The sequence below is a fragment of the Oncorhynchus clarkii genome, chromosome 9 (genome assembly GCF_045791955.1).
Source record: "Oncorhynchus clarkii lewisi isolate Uvic-CL-2024 chromosome 9, UVic_Ocla_1.0, whole genome shotgun sequence".
In the NCBI taxonomy this organism is placed as follows: domain Eukaryota; kingdom Metazoa; phylum Chordata; class Actinopteri; order Salmoniformes; family Salmonidae; genus Oncorhynchus; species Oncorhynchus clarkii.
In genome coordinates this window covers 54,209,265-54,226,946 of record NC_092155.1, presented here as the reverse complement: position 1 = coordinate 54,226,946, position 17,682 = coordinate 54,209,265, and the positions used below count along the sequence as shown (strand labels likewise).

At 41.1% G+C, this 17,682-nt stretch overlaps 1 protein-coding gene and 1 pseudogene across 3 annotated transcripts in view; one reads left to right on the top strand and one right to left on the bottom strand.

Annotated features, from left to right (window-relative positions):
* Positions 1 to 170: 170 nt before the first annotated feature.
* LOC139417572 (ras association domain-containing protein 8-like) lies at positions 171 to 1,908 on the bottom strand (annotated as a pseudogene).
* A 6,882-nt stretch (positions 1,909 to 8,790) lies between these two features.
* Positions 8,791 to 17,682, top strand: part of LOC139416572 (AMP deaminase 1-like) — a 36,890-nt gene continuing 27,998 nt past the window's right edge. Inside the window, exons 1-2 of one of the 3 annotated variants that reach the window (XM_071165391.1) lie at positions 8,791 to 9,020; positions 15,927 to 16,000. In XM_071165391.1, the coding sequence (XP_071021492.1) occupies positions 15,985 to 16,000 (16 nt within the window). In that variant the 5' untranslated portion in view covers positions 8,791 to 9,020; positions 15,927 to 15,984. The remainder of the gene's footprint in view (positions 9,021 to 15,926; positions 16,001 to 17,682) is intronic. The other 2 variants (XM_071165392.1, XM_071165390.1) reach the window with 2 other exon arrangements.

Below are 17,682 nucleotides of genomic sequence, written 5' to 3'. Positions count from 1 at the left end.
ATGTGCCTAAACAGTGGAGCAAACAAGATGGGAAAAGCTATTCAGCAACTTTTGGGAGGACAATAGACGCTTGCTTAAAGAAATGCAATTTATTGTTGCCACACAGAACCTTTAATATAGAAATGTAAAACTGGGAACAAATCCCTGCACGGTTTGAATTATCACGCACATTAAGTTACTGGTTTGCTTGTTTTTAAACCGTTAAGTTTCAGTTCTTGCTCTACCTCATTCAAACCATTGTGCTGCCCAGATGTATCGTTATCTCGGCGCGATGCACAACCCTTGGTTGTTTCTGAATTTGGACTTGGGGCTTCAGACCAGTGTGTCCACCAGTCTCTAAGCGGACTTGGCCACGAGGGCCGCAAGTCCTTGATCTGGTTTGTAGGAACTAGCGCATGAGGAAGATCGGAGTTCTCTCTGGGAGCAAACTTTCTATTTACCATGCTGACTAAGAGCTCTTGACTGATTTCAAGGCCTAATTTGGCCTTGTCCACCCTGCAGCAGCAGCAGATGTGGCTTGGAACACTAACTTTCTCCCTTAGAACTATTCAATCTCTTGAGGAATCAAGTCCTTGCATTTTCATTTTGTACTCTTCCAACTTGGCCTTACACTCCACAGCTTTCACCTTCATCTCCAGGAACTGTTCCAGGTCTTTCTCATATCCCTCTTCTACCTTTAGTTCATTATCCCAAAATTCTGGCTGCACTACCTTCTGCTGGGCCTCTTGGTCAGTTTGCCTGACGTTTTGTTTCTCCTCCAGCTCATGAATCTGGCGATCCGTTGAGTTTATTTGGACCTGCAGCTCTTTCAGACTAGTGTGTTGGCGAGCAACTAGTCCTTAACTTTCTTCTCATCAACCATCTTAAGGGCACTGGTTGGATTCTGCCAGCCCTCTGCTTTTATCTTTGCCATGCCAGCCTCTGAGTGTTTCATAACATGTTGGTTATCCTCACCCTCATCAGAAATGCTTATGTTACTCTTCTCTCTGTCCGTGCCCTGGTCTTGCATGCAGCAAGAGATTCGCTGGTGCTCAATGGACTTGGCACTCTTCTCTCCTGACTTTGCTCTGCAAAACCCCAGGAGTGGAGGGATCCATGGCAACTGTGACAAACATTCAGGGAATTATACCATCCCTTTTTGTCAGTGTCCTTTCTGTTTCCATTTTCGCGGCCTGATTGGTTCACTCTTCCTCGGCTCTCCAGCCACCCCCAAGCCTCCATCAGGGTCGGGACTTTCTTTTGGACTTCTTCGGTTCTTCCGGTGACTGTTCGGCTTGTTGCCACAGGCGTGATAAGGGAGGTAGGCTTTGACTGTGTGTACTAAGACCACCATTACCCTTTTGTACTTTGCCCCCCAGCATCTGCTCTCCTCAGTTGAAGCCCAGCCTGGTATCTGCTGCCTTTCCCTCTACTAGACCCTTCCCAGAAGGACGGCCCTTTATGCAGCAGGGTGAGCTTGACCTCTGGTCTGCTGGCCGTACCTCCAAGTGACTTCAGAAGCTGTTCATTGGGTTCTGCATTCCGCCCATACTCTTTCAATTTCTCTAAGTGTGTGTAGCACCCAGGACGACAGAAGCAAAGGAAGATGATAGGAATGAATTTATCACCTAAGAAGATTGATTTGAATTGGACTTTTCAAGTGAAATGAAACAGTAAAATTTAAATACTGCTGGATGTGTACACAAAGGGATTGTGCCAAAGCTGTGACCACTTCCTGACGTGGTTTTCTCAGTAACTCCAGACAACATGTGGGACTCCTTCCACTGATACCTTAACCACAGTTTCTTATTCAGTATTCAGAGTTTATGGGATGAGAGCTAAATTCAGCATTAATGTAGGTTCTGAGGTCTTTGGGTATTACTTTCACACACTGGATGTGGTGGAGACTGACATTACCCTCATGGCCATTCTCTTAAGTTTGTGCTCACCATCTTGGCCAGGCTTGAGGGCAGTCACAATGACATATTTGTAAGTTGAATGCAATCTGTATTTTCAAATGGACCCTAATGATACTCCAAGGAGGTACAAAAAAACAACTTGTCTATTGAGGGTAAAACTTGATATCAAACAATGGCATAAATGCACAAAGCATCCAGCTACTGGCTCAATCAGATGTGAAAACTGATACACTGTAGATTTTAAGCTAAAATTTATGTAGTTCCAAGTTTGGGAATTGCTCAAGATAATTGTAATCAGTTTGTCAGAATCACATGCATATACTGTTAAATTGTCCACTTACCTTGTAATCATTAAAGTTGATCCGATGCTGGGAGCCATCCACTGTGCTGAAGGCACAATTCTCTGTAAGGGATGCACAGGAGTGATTACGGCCAATTTTAAGTCCCTTGGGGTTCTAGTACTTCGGCAAAGTTTATGAACCCACCCCTATTGCAAATAAAAAGATTGAGGGGTGATCTGTGAAATATGTACAGATTAGATTTAAGGACAGTTTCAGTATGTTTGCTATAATGTATAAATTGGCAATTTGTTACAATACTTCTGAGTACAGTGGATTCAAAGACTAGTTTGTATACATTGTATTGTGTGCTGTATCAAGTTTGATGTCCTATGCTGGTGTTTGTCAACATTAGATTTTAAAATTCAAATTCCCGTTCTGTCAAGACTAGTCTAGCGTTGCCATACCTCCCAAATCGCGTAGCCTCGTCGCGAACCACGTCAAGACTAATGCATTTATATGAATCTTACTCGGGTATAAATACAAATTCGAGCGGACATAATGTACGCTTAGCTACTTATTCTATCCAATGACACCAAATACTGTAAACGTTCGTTCACTTGCGTCAGTAAACTGTCAGATTTTTGGCTGTGTATTTATTTTTCTTTCTGACAGGAAGGGTGATCTTTATCAGAATGGAATATATAAACATGCTGGTAAACTGTCCAAAGCTTCAGTAGGCATACGCCAAGATCTGGAACGTTCCACAACTATTTCCTGTTTTTTTTTAGTCTCAGTCCTTGTCAAACAATACAGTAATCCCTCATTAGCTACCGACCCTTGTTCGTCATGGAACATGACCACATCGCCCGTGACAATTTGTCTGAAATAGTCCCCTGATTAGATATTCTAGCCGTTCTTAAAGTATGGGTCGCGGACCTGTGGTGGGTCGGGACGTGTCCGTACATGTATAATAATTTAATGAATACATTTGGCCAAGTGCAACTGCGGTCTCTGTTCAGTGCGCTCTCTGCTAGCAGCGGTCTCTGCTCAGTTTGACAGCTGCGGGAGAGGGAGATGCGGGTGTGCTTCGCGGTTTACCAGATATTTTTTCTGGAGTTTTCTTGATCACCCCGCGTCACACGCTGCAGCGCTATCGTTCAACAGCAGATTATGCGCTGTAAACCACTGTTTTGTAATTCCCACTCGCCAAATGGACTCATGCTCGCAACAAGTTCTGACTGAGCTCAATCGTCATGCAAAGCCAGTACAGCGATGACTTTCTCTCTTTCACACAAACTTTGAGAATTTAACGAGGAGCTCCCTCAATGTGTTTTGTGTGGGGAAGTACTTAGTAATGAGTCAATCGAAACGAACAAATTCATATAACGACACGGTTACTCCCTTATAAACATGACTAGCTTTTTTATATTGCTATTTCATTATTTGTTTGTCTAAAATGCATTTGTTTTAGGTATAAGGGCAAAGAAATGTACCAATATTTACGTATATTGGTACATTTAACACACACATTTAACACACAATTTCTCATTTGGGTCCCAGGCTGAAAAAGTTAAAGAACTGTTCTAGGGCATTGGTTCCCAAACTTTTTATAGTCCCGTAACCCTTCAAACATTCAACCTCCAGCTGAGTATCCCCTCTAGCACCAGGGTCAGCGCACTCAAAAATGTTTTTGCCATCATTGTAAGCCTGAGGCACACACACTATACGATATGTTTAATAAATGTAAGAATTAGTGCGTTTTTGTCACAACCCGGCTCATGGGAAGTGACAGAGTTCTTATAGGGCCAGGGCATGTATAATAATCAATAATTTTGCTCTTTATTTAGCCATCTTACATGTAAAACCTTATTTGTTCATCTCAAATTGTGAATAACTCACCACAGGTTAATGAGAAGGGTGTGCTTGAAAGGATGCACATGACTGCAATGTTGGGTTGTATTGGAGAGTGTCTTAAATCATTTCCTGTGTGTCTGTGCCTGTATTTAGTTTTCATGCGAGTTAGGGCCGAGAATCCACTTTCACATAGGTACATGGTTGCAAAGGGCATGCATGTTTTACCAGCGCGATTTCTCAATAAGCTCGTCTCTCAATTAAAACAAGTGTCAATACTTTGACCCTTGATAACCAGCGCACTTCTCTGTATGTTGTAAAAGTGTTACATGGTCTTAACCAATATCATTGCATAATGCAGAAAATACACGAGAGTTCAGGGGCCTTGCTTTAACAAAGTTAACAATTTTCACTGTAGTGTCCAAAACGTCTTTCAAGCAGTAAGAGCCTCTCGGTGGATGCTGCAGTGTTCCCAAGTGGTGTCGGGAGCAACCACTTGCATCCGTGTTACCACTCCACTATGTCTCCCTTTCATGGCTTTTGCGCCATCAGTACAAATACCAACACATCTTGACCACCAAAGTCGATTTGATGTCACAAAGCTGTCCCGTACTTTAAAAATATCCTCTCATGCTGTCCTGGTTTCCAGAAGAGCATGTCTTCCTTAATTGTCCCAGCCATATCCGCGGCAGCCCAGTCCTAGCCACTCGGTAGCTCACCATATAAGACACTTCTAGCCCCTTCTTATTAATGGTATCTGTTGCTTTTATACATGTTTTACTACTCAAGTCGTCTTCATTTTTGCTCAAACTCCTGTCTTATTTTTCAAATTGTCATGTTTAGTTTCTAAATGTCTGTGCAAGAGTGAAGATTTCCCGCGAGAGAGTAACTGTTAATGTGATTGGATGTTAATTATCTGACTAGGCTACCTGTATTTGACGTTATTTCGCGGAACACTAGATGGTTTAATATTTTTGGCAGTGAAACGAGGCCACTCAGGTGAGGAAACAAACATTAACCAAAGGTATAACCACGTTTGAAAATTTTAAATGGACTGTTAAATGTGAATCACATTTTTATTTGACGTACCCTCGACGACATTGTGCGTCCCTAATCCAGTTTGGGATTAGCCGTTTTAGGGAATGGATACCCTAAAATAATGTTACTGCCAATAACACCAATTGAACAGGATGCTCATACAGCACAAATGAAGCGTGAACTCAAAATATGGTGACGGAAACAAACCTAAACTGACAAGGGGAGCAAAGGTTTTGTAATTTTCCACTCACAATCTTGAGTCTCAGTCAACAAATGAGTCGATTTTCCGCCAAATTAAAATGGATAATATCATGTATCTAGTCTAGTGCAAATTACAGTCTAATTCACTCCTGTACCAAAACTATTGGGACTGAGGTTGTCTGTGACAGACACCCTTGAACTGAAGACATTGAAAATAGTGTTGTGGAATTTAAGTATATTTTTTTTCAATGTTCTGTGCCACTTTAAATAAAGTCGGCTACATGTGTTTTTGTTTTGGGACAGGAGTGAATTAGGCTAGAATGTGCACTAGACTAGATATAGTGCCTTCAGAAAGTATTCACTTCTCTAGACTTTTTCCACGTTTTGTCATTACAAAGTGGGATTCAATTGGATTTAATTGTATTTTTTTTGTCAATGATTGACACAATACTCTATCCAAAGTCTATTTTTGTAAAAAAAACACTCTTGATTTAGATAAATATTCAACCTCCTGAGTCAATACATGTTAGAATCCCCTTTGGCAGCAAGTACAGCTGTGAATCTTTCTGGGTAAGTCTAAGAGTGTTCTACACCTGGATGTGCAACATTATTATTTTCAAAATTCTTCAAGCTCTGTCAAATTGTTGATCATTGCTAGACAACCATTTTCAGGCCTTGCCATAGATTTTCAAGCAGATTTAAGTCAAAACTGTAACTCGGCCACTCAGTGAATGAACCTGTCTTCATAATAAACTATTCCTGTGTAGAATAGCCTTGTGTTATAGGTTCTCCTGTACAAAGGTGGATTAATCTCTGTGTCTGGTGGAAAGCAGACTGAACCAGGTTTTTCTCTAGGATTTTGCCTGTGCTTAGCTCCATTCAGTGAAAAAAAAATTATCCTGGAAAACTCCCCAGTCCTTAACAATTACAAGCATACCCATAACATGATGCAGCCACCACTATGCTTGAAAATATGGAGAGTGGTACTCAGTAATGTGTTGTGTTTGGGGCAAATGCAAAACATATTTTTTGGTATTCAGAAGAAAAATGTAATTGCTTTGCCACATTTTTTGCAGTATTGCTTTAGTGCCTTCTTGCAAAAAGGATGGATGTTTTGGAATATTTTTTATTCTGTGCAGGCTTCCTTTTCATTCTGTCAATTAGGTTAGTATTGTGGAGTAACTATGTTTATGGTACATCCTCAGTTTTCTCCTATCACAGCCATAATACAGTATACTATACATTATACATGAACTGTTTTACAGTCACCATTTGCCTCATGGATGGTGAAATCCCTGAGTTTCCACTTTGACATTATGGGGTACAGTGTCGAAACCCTCAATTTAATCAATTTTAAATTCAGGCTAACACAACAACATTTTGAAATGTCAAGGGGTGTGAATACTCTCTGAGGGCGCTGTACATGATGGAAATGGCTGGAGTAAAAGAAGTGGAACACCTGTTGTTGAACTTTGCTTCAGTCTGACAGTCTATCCTCCCTAGATATGTTAATGTTAAGGGGAAATATGAGATTTGAAACTTAGACACCAAGTGACCCACTAGAGAAGAGGCTAAGTGAAAGAGATTTTTTTCTTCCAGGAACTCCTCTCCTATGGTAAGAATTTGTTTGTCTCATTTTGGACAAGATATTTCCAGGAAACCTTTCTTCATAAGGAGTCGGAGGCTGTGCTCGCTTGTATAAAGTATTTTTGCATCTATAAATGAATTTATTGTGTATGTCATTCATGATCATGACATACAATAACATGTAGAGCGCAGTTTTATATCACTTTGGCAATAATGCGGAAAGAGCTCATCTATCGTTATTGTTAGTCTTCTGTAATGTGACCAGTTGGGGTCAGAGGACCAGGAATTAGTCCCTCAAATTATCTGGTATTTATTTTCAGAGTATAGGGAAACTTCTCTGCCAATGCCCCTCACTGGCCACCGCCCGCCTGTCTACCCAATGTCTCCCACTGCCCACCTCCCTGCTCTCAATCCATCTCTCTTACTTGATTTCCTTTATTGGCTGCACACTGAAATGATCTTTGACATTTGGGATTGCATTCCCTAAATAGATTGGTTGTGTCTTCAGGGCTGTTCTGAGAAAGCACTGGGGGACATTGGAGAATCGGGTATGAGGTTGGTGCATGGGCTTAGGTGTTTTCACACGTGTTCTTAGCTTCAAGTTTTTCTTCCCAGTACTCTCTTAAGTGTACCAAAAAAGGTCATAAACTTCCATGAGCTTCCTCTCCTTGCCAAACTGGGAGGAGATGTATCTTGTCTGTTCAAGATTAATCAAAAGACATTTCCAAATGTTTTATCAATACATCCTTTATATATTCTTAAAGGATCTATCAGATTGGTTTGCTTTACTTTGGTTTATTTTCCTGGGCAAGCATAAGTCAAATTAGCTAAATTATTGAGTTTGGCACCCTTTGGAGCATGAAAGTGGGAGAAAGGAGAATATCTTGTATTTGAGATTACAGTACCTATTTCTCAGTGAAAATTTTCTTACAAGTTTTAACCTTAGGCCTGTCAGGGAGTGGAGGACTTCAATTCTGCAGTGTAGGAAAAGCAGGAACATTGCATGATGGAAATGGATCCACACACACTCATAAGATTATGTGATTTCAAGTGGTTACTCTTTCATAGTTGTGACTTGACTTAGTAGGTAATTTGTCAGTGTTGTTGGAGACTCCACAGCCAAAAGCGTTTTTTCTGGACCATGCAGCTTTTCAGGCTTGGTTTGTCCGGTGTGCTTTAGTTTTTATACGTTCTTACATTTCCAACCAGCAACCCGGCTATTCTTGGCTAATAAAAAGCTGCCCTTCCCTGCCCATATGCTCAAAGGCCTTTGGGGGGGAGAAGTGGACTACTTTGACTTAACGCAGGTTCCCTACTGTTGTTTCAGAAACGGCTGGATGTTTGATGCTCCCTTTGTGTTCAGCGGAACTATTTCCCAGGACACATGAGTGTACTGTAGTAGCTTTTGCTGAATACATTTTGCAACATTTATTTTTACTGCCCTAATTACACCCCAAATGAGTCAATTGTAGTAGCTTTTGCTGAATATATTCTGCAATGATTTGTAACCACTGCTAGATATTTTAGCAATAAGGCCCGAGGGGGTGTGGTATATGGCCCCAATATACCATGGCTAAGGCCTGTTCTTAGGCACCACGCATTTGTGGCATAATTAGTGTTTTGTCATACCTATGGTATACGGTCTGATATACCACGGTTGTCAGCCAATCAGCATTCAGGGCTCGAGCCATCCAGTTTATAATGTATAATTAAAAACATTATTTAAGTGTATACGTGATTGTCTAGACTGTTCAGTGCAGACCAATTTTCCAGAAATGGATTTTCCAGTCGTATTCCCACTGTTCACGACCACCCTTATGGAAACAGAAAAATAAGTGTGTACTCTTGAACTTGACCAGCTATCAGACTTGTATAACACCAGACCATCTCCCTCTGTCCCTCTGTGTTAACTTGTCAGCGAGACCTGGACAGATATTAAAACTTAAAATAGAGTGGGCACGCAGGATCCTCTTTTGCGTATCCTGTGTGGGCACTGCAGGCTCTGGTTACATGGCGCAGGCACAGCTTCATATTGCACTGAAGAGGCAGATGAGACTACACTTTCCTGCTAGACCGGTACAGTAGCTGACCAGCTTTGCTAGTCCTCAGGGAGCACGTTTGTGGAAGCGAACAGCCATCACCATGCCTAAAGTCAATATGCCAGGTGAGTCGTCTGATGGGTGCCGCTGACATTGTATTGACAGACTGCTGCCCCACTCAAGGCATGCCCAGGCCTGAGATTGTTGGTGGCTCTGTCATGCAGCAACATAGCCAATAAACAGATTTTCAGATTTCAGCTTTTTATATATGAAAATGTAGCTCTTTGGTAATAGTCTTCTGTACAATGATTTGTCTATCCAGTCTTAATCTCTCAGGGTTTATATTTATTTCACAGCTTGTTTTCTAACGGAACACACATTTAATTACCAATGTCAGACTCAAATTATATGTTGGTGACTCTCACATTTGCAAGAGTCACGAACTTCTGCTGATTTATCCACTCATGTTTTTTCTTTTTTAAACATTTTAGGAAAACTGTTCATAAATGTTAATTTTAAGGATTTACACAGGATAACAGTTTCTAATGAGTTCCTAATCTCAATTTGCCTTAATATCAGAGAGTTTTGGTATTTTAATTTACTGATGCAGTCACACCAGGTTTTGTGGCATGGGCAGAAGATTAGCTTTACAGCTTTAGTGTCTAATCACCCAGGGCCGGACAACCGCATTTGGGGACCTCGGGATAACTTCCTAAATTTCAACACATTTTGTCATGGTGCAGAGAGAATAATATAATGCTATTCTACACACTTTTTTGTTGTTGCTATGGGGCAGGATTTTCTGTTTTAAAGCTCATCTCATGCTTTTGTTCACATTTTGCCATGAGGCTGAGAGAAAATGTCAAAGTTTTAAGCTAATTTACTGCAATTCTACATATTTTGGGGTTGGGGCCCCAGGGGGCCGTTCCCATTTGGTAATCCGGCCTTGCTGGCAAGATGCATACAGTTCCAATATGAAGTTAAGGCATAATATGAACCTCCACCTATGAGCAAGCAGTCCACATTATCACGTTCTTTTAATTTTTTATTTTACCTTTATTTAACTCAGTTAAGAACATTCTTATTTACAATGACTGCCTACCCCGGCCAAACCTGGATGACACTGGGCCAATTGTGCCCACCCTATGGGACTCCCAATCACGGCCGGATGTGATACAGCCTGGAATCGAATCGTCTGTCGTGACGCCTCCAGCGCTGAGATGCAGTGCCTTAGACCGCTGCGCCACACGGGGAGCCCCAAAACTCTCTGACGGAGTGTTGGATACCTGTTATGTTACCTTAAACGTATGTGGATGTACTATAATACACAATGTTACATGATGTGTTGCCTTTTAGATGTAGAGGAGAAATTGAATGAGGCATATGCTGAGTGGTTGCGTCAGAGCAGTGAAATTGAGAAAGTTAGAGATTGATGGCTGTAACTTGTCAGCAAATTCTGCTAGGTCAAGTGTTGTTATGGAAGAACCCAGGACATGCATTTCAGCCAAACATTTTGTGTTGGTCATTTAAGGAATAAGGCATGATGGAGTGTGGTATATAACCAATATACCACGGCTAAGGGCTGTTCTTAGGCACAACTCTTAGCTGTGATATATTGGCTATATACCATAAACCCTGAGGTGCCTTATTGCTATTATAAACTGGTTACCAATGTAATTATAACTATTTCCCAGATAACAATGACATCACAAATGAGTGTACTGTAGTAGATTTTTGCTGAATACATTTTGCAACATTTATTTTTACTGCCCTAATTACACCACAAATGAGTCAATTGTAGTAGATTTTCCTGAATAAATGTTGCAATGATTTGTAAACACTGCTAGATATTTTAGCAATAAGGCCCGAGGGGGGTGTGGTATATGGCCAATATACCACAGCTAAGGCCTGTTCTTAGGCACCATGCATTTGTGGTGTAATTAATTATGTTCAGTAAAAATAAATGTTTTGTCATACCCGTGGTATACGGTCTTAAAACCACGGCTGTCAGCCAATCAGCATTCAGGGCTCGAACCACCCAGTTTATAACTTGTAATATAGCACATTGATACCAGTGAACACCATGCATTTTTGTGCAATAGTTAAGTGCTATATCAGTTTCTGAATGATGTTGTGTAAATGATCACTAGACCTGCGTCACCATTCAGAATCAAGTGGTTTATTTCTGTTTTGTTATATTTTTCTACTAAGGCTGTTAGCAAACAGCTGGCCCATGTTTTTCTTGTAATACTGGTACTGAATAGTACTGTATCATCTCTATCAGCTCCCTGTATGACTATTGTAATGAGTGTAATTCAATCATAAGAGGGCCCTGCTGTCTGGGGGGGAGGGATATCACTAACTGATTTTTTTGAAGGGGTAGAAAATATAAGTGCTATTGTTCAGACAGCTGCTCTCCAGGAGGCATTGGCTGGCTGACTGGATAAGGGTGACAGTGGGTGCAGCGGTTAGATATGAGGTTGGAGCATGCCCAGGGCCTAACGTAAACACAGGAACATTCCGAGACTGCCTACAATGGATGTAAACTCATAGTTGGTTGAATTTAAGTTGAGTCATATTAAGTACAAAGGCCCTGCATAGTCAACATGGTTACAAAATGTACATGTTAAATTGTTGTGGATTGAAAAAAGGTAGGTATGTCAAATAAAACGTTTTTTGTGTAAAAATACAGTTGAAGTTGGAAGGTAACAGACTTAGGTTGAAGTCGTTAAAACTAGTTTTTAAACACTCCACAAATTTCTTGTTAACAAACTATAGTTTTGGCAAGTCAGTTAGGACATCTACTTTGTGCATTACACAAGTAATTTTTCCAACAATTGTTTATAGACGGATTATTTCACTTATAATTCACTGTATCACAATTCCAGTGGGTCCGAAGTTTACATACACTAAGTTGACTGTCTTTAAACAGCTTGGAAAATTCCAGAAAATGATGTCATGGCTTTAGAAGCTTCTGATAGGCTAATTGACATCATTTGAGTCAATTGGAGGTGTATCTGTGGATGTATATCAAGGCCTACCTTCAAACTCAGTGCCTTTTTGTTTGACATCATGGGAAAATCAAAAGAAATCAGCCAAGACCTCAGAAAAACAATTGTAGACCTCTGGTTCATCCTTGGGAGCAATTTCCAAAAACCTGAAGCTACCATGTTCATCTGTACAAACAATAGTATGCAAGAAAAAACACCATGGGACCACGTAGCCGTAATACCGCTCAGGAAGTAGACTCCTTCTGTCTCCTAGAGATGAATGTACTTTGGTGTGAAAAGTGCAAATCAATCCCAGAACAACAGCAGAGGACCTTGTGAAGATGCTGGAGGAAACCGGTACAAAAGCATCTATATCCACAGTAAAACAAGTCCTATATCGACATAACCTGAAAGGCCGCTCAGCAAGGAAGAAGCCCCTGCTCAAAAACCGCCATAAAAATGCCAGACTATGGGTTGCAACTGCACATGGGGACAAAGATTGTACTTTTTGGAGAAATGCCCTCTGGTCAGATGAAACAAAAATAGAACTGTTTGGCCATAATGACCATCATTATGTTTGGAGGAAAAAGGGGGAGGCTTGCAAGCCGAAGAACACCATCCCTACCGTGAAGCACGGGGGGTGGCAGCATCATGTTGTGGGGGTGCTTTGCTGCAGGTGGTTCTGGTGCACTTCACAAAATAGATGGCATCAAGGGGATGTAAAATTATGTGGATATATTGAAGCAACATCTCAAGACATCAGTCAGGAAGTTAATGCTTGGGTCTCGCAAATGGATCTTCCAAATGAACACTGACCCCAAGCATACTTCCAAAGTTATGGCAAAATGGCTTAAGGACAACGAAGTCAAGGTATTGCAGTGGCCATCACAAAGCCCTGACCTTGATCATATAGAAAATGTGTGGCAGAACTGAAAAAGCATGTGCGAGCAAGGAGGCCTACAAACCTGACTCAGTTACACCAGCTCTGTCAGGAGGAATGGGCCAAAATTCCCCAAACTTATTGTGGGAAGCTTGTGGAAGGCTACCCAAAATGTTTGACCCAAGTTAAACAATTTAAAGGCAATGCTACCAAATACTAATTGAGTGTATGTAAACTTCTGACCCATTGGGAATGTGATGAAAGAAATAAAAGCTGAAATAAATCATTCTCTCTACTATTATTCTGACATTTCAGATTGTTAAAATAAAGTGGTTATCCTAACTGACCTAAGACAGGGAATTTTTTACAGGGATTAATTATCGAGAATTGTGAAAAACTGAGTTTAAATGTAGTTGGCTAAGGTGAATGTAAACTTCCGACTTCAACTGTATATATATATACAGTGTATATATATGTATATATATATATACAGTGGGGAGAACAAGTATTTGATACACTGCCGATTTTGCAGGTTTTCCTACTTACAAAGCATGTAGAGGTCTGTAATGTTTATCATAGTTACACTTAAACTGTGAGAGACGGAATCTAAAACAAAAATCCAGAAAATAACATATTAAAAATGTATGATTTTTAAGTAATTAATTTGCATTTTATTGCATGACAAAAGTATTTGTGGTCTGATGAGACAAAAATAGATATTTTTGGTCTAAACTCCACTCGCTGTGTTTGGAGGATGAAGAAGGATGAGTACAACCCCAAGAACACATCCCAACCATGACGCACGGAGGTGGAAACATCATTCTTTGGGGATGCTTTTCTGCAAAGGGGACAGCACGACTCCACCTTATTGAGGGGAGGATGGATGGGGCCTTGTATCGCGAGATCTTGGCCAACAACCACCTTCCCTCAGTAAGAGCATTGAAGATGGGTCGTGGCTGGGTCTTCCAGCATGACAACGACCCGAAACACACAGCCAGGGCAACTAAGGAGTGGCTCCGTAAGAAGTATCTCAAGGTCCTGGAGTGGTCTAGCCAGTCTCCAGACCTGAACCCAATAGAAAATCTTTGGAGGTAGCTGAAAGTCCGTATTGCCCAGCGACAGCCCCGAAACCTGAAGGATCTGGAGAAGGTCTGTATGAAGGAGTGGGCCAAAATCCCTGCTGCAGTGTGTGCAAACCTGGTCAAGAACTACAGGAAACATATGATCTCTGTAATTGCAAACAAAGGTTTCTGTACCAAATATTAAGTTCTGCTTTTCTGATGTATCAAATACTTATGTCGTGCAATAAAATGCAAATTAATTACTTAAAAATCATACAATGTGATTTTCTGGATTTTTGTTTTAGATTCCGTCTCTCACAGTTGAAGTGTACCTATGATAAAAATGACATTCCTCTACAGGCTTTGTAAGTAGGAAAACCTGCAAAATCGTCAGTGTATCAAATACTTGTTCTCCCCACTGTATATATTTTTACTTTAGGCAGCATCCAACCTGCTTTGTTGTCATTACCTCTCCTTCTGAGATAACCCACACATATTTTTGTTTGTTTCCCTCTACCTGGACTGTCCCTATGTGACTGGGACATTTTGATAACTCCACAGAGGGGAGAGGGCAAGTATGGAGAGAGACAGGGAAGGGGTATAGGAAATTCATGGATCGCATAGGGATTGGTTGGCATAGTCCCCTCGATCACTGTGTTCCAATGCACTGATTTCCCTGGAAGGAATGCACCACAATGTGGTGGAATACAATGGACATGCAGACTAGAAGGTTCAATCTATTTATTTGTTTAGTGTTCACTTTACAATGTAGAACAATGTTTATTTTCTGGTCCGTCTGAATTATAGTAAAAGCACCTACAGTAGAGAAACATGTTATTCTTCATCCAAGGATAAGGTATTGAGAGTGAACACGTTAAGGCAGTGGCGATTCTAGCCTGTATGGCTCCATTTGGAAAACACAAACAAATAATCATAACTCTTAAACTATATAAATATATACACAAATAAGACTCATAAATATCAAAAAGAACTAACAAAGACAAATAGAAACAAATTTGTGTTGATTTGGCAATCGAGGCATCAATACATTACCCATCCCCCAACACTGTCAACCAAGAGTCAAGACTAAACCAATTCACCTTGGTGGTGTTTATATTTTTCTTAACGATTTCGCAAAACCAGAAAAACCAGAAAAAAAATGCAACTATGTCTGTGATACTATATATTCACAATATTATGAATGAATTGTTTTTTAATTGGTAGCATTTCATTGTGTGACTGATTTTACTAATTGCGTTAGTACTGTACAAAGCGGTGCACTATTTGATAGATTCACCCGCTCCCCCTACCTTGGGCTTCCAGTGGGGAGACCTGAGGTCTACCTACCAACGCACCCCTCCCCATCTCGTACTTCTGAGTGGGAGACCTTCCCAGGCAGTGGCCTGCCTAGCTCACAAACTAGAATCAGGGCTCCCACTCCGACAAGGTTGACATAATATCGTTTACGTGACATGCAAATGAGCGATCGATAGCCGATCGTGCAAATGTCAACAATCCGAATGTTTTTGTGCGGGCGCCACGTGCTGTCCCCGGCATGATGCCGCCCTGGGTGGCTGTCCATGTCGCCTATACCTAAATCCGCCACTGCTAAAGGAATACATTAATCAAAGGTGGCATGTCTCATTGAGTAGGGCTACGTTAGAGTAGGGCTACGTTAGAGTGCATGACAGTTGAAGTGACAATTGAACAAAATTAATTTCATGCTTGCTTGCATAGACGAATGTTTAACCTCAATACACATCCATCGATGCTCTAGTTGAGTTTGTTGTGTCTTTCAGTCATGGTGCAATTCATTGTTAGTATTTTATCAACGTCCTTCATAACTAACTCAATTGACTATCATTATGTTTAAGTCATCTCGTGCTGAATCAGGAAGGTTGCATCTCTAAATGGGAAAAGGGGTTTCTATTATTTGATCAAATCAAACAGACCAGGGAGGGGTGGCTCATTCATTTTAATGTGTAATACTTTGGTAACATCATCTAACTCATTAATTTAATTCCTAACATGACTTGTCTTTGTTTCTTTGGTTCCATTTTGGGTTATCGTCTTCTCTCCTGCTGTGGAATGCACTATCAGGTCAAAGTAAGTATAAGGGTGAGAAGAAGATATCAAACGTAGAGAAACCTGACCCTGCATGTACAGTGCATATCGTAAGTATTTACCCCCTTGGGTTTTTTCAAATTTAGTTTTGTTTTACAAAGTGGATATAATTGTGATCTTCACAAAATACCTCAATGTCAAATTAATAAGAACATTCAATACATTTTTCCAAATTAATAATACAAAAATAACAAATGGTTTTCTAAGTATTCACCCCTTTTGTTATGGCAAGCCTAAATAAGTCCAAATTTGCTTAACAAATCATGTAATAAGTTGCAGGGACTCACTCTAATGCAATATTTGTCACGCTCTGACCTTAGTTATCTATGTTTTCTGTATTATTTTGGTCAGGTCAGGGTGTGACGAGGGCGGGTATATGGGTATATGTGTTTTTGTCTTGTCTAGGGTTTTTGGATATCTATGGGGTTTTGGTATGTCTAGGTAAATGTAAGTCTATGGTCGCCTGAATTGGTTCCCAATTAGAGGCAGCTGTTTATCGTTGTCTCTGATTGGGGATCCTATTTAGGTTGCTATTTGCCATTTGGGTTTTTGTGGGTTATTGTCTATAGCGTCACGGTCGTTTTGTTTAGTGGTCGTTCTTTATTAAAGGAAGTATGTATTCATCAATATGACGAACGTGACAATATTAGGGTTAACATTATTTTTTAATGACTACCCCATCTCTGTACCCCACACATACTATCTGTAAGGTCCCTCATTCGAGTAGTGTATTTCAAGCACAGATTCAACCACGATGACCAAGGGGGCTGTTCCAATGCCTCACAAAGAAAGGCGCCAATTGGTAGATGGGTAAAAAAAAGCAGACACTGAATATACATCTGAGCATGGTAAAGTTATTAATTAGGCTTTAGATGGCCTCCAGAGTGGCACAGTGGTCTAAGGCACTGCATCGCAATGCTAGCTGTGCCACTAGAGATTCTGGGTTTGAGTCCAGGCTCTGTTACAGCCGGCCGCGACCGGGAGACCCATGGGGCGGCGCACAATTGGCCCAGTGTCGTCTGGGTTAGGGGAGGGTTTGGCCGGCAGGGATGTCCTTAGTGCCCGATGTGTCAGGCAGGCCCAGTGCACGCTGACACTGTCACCAGGTGTATGGTGTTTCCTCCCGACACATTGGTGTGGCTGGCTTCCAGGTTAAGTGGGCATTGTGTCAAGAAGCAGTGCGGCTTGGTTGGGTTGTGTTTCGGAGGACGCACGGCTCTCGACCTTCGCCTCTCCCGAGTCCGTACGGGAATTGCTGCGATAAGACAAGACTGTAACTACCAATTGGATACCACGAAATTGGGGAGATAAAGGGGTCAAAAAAAAAAAAAGGTGTATCAATACAACCAGTCACTATAAAGATACAGGGGTCCTTCCTAACTGAGTTGCTAGCAGAAGAAGGAAACCGCTCAGGGATTTCATCGTTTGGCCAATGGTGATTTTAAAACAGTAACAGAGTTTAATGGCTGTGATGGGAGAAAACTGAGGATGGATCAATAACATTGCAGTTACTCCACAATACTAACCTAAACAACACAGAATAAAAAATATTCCAAAACCTGGATCATGTTTGTGTAACAGTATAACTTTAGACCGTCCCCTCGCCCATACCCGGGCGCGAATCAGGGACCCTCTGCACACATCAACAACAGTCACCCACGACGCATCGTTACCCATTGCTCCACAAAAGCCGCGGCCCTTGCAGAGCAAGGGGAACTACTACTTCAAGGTC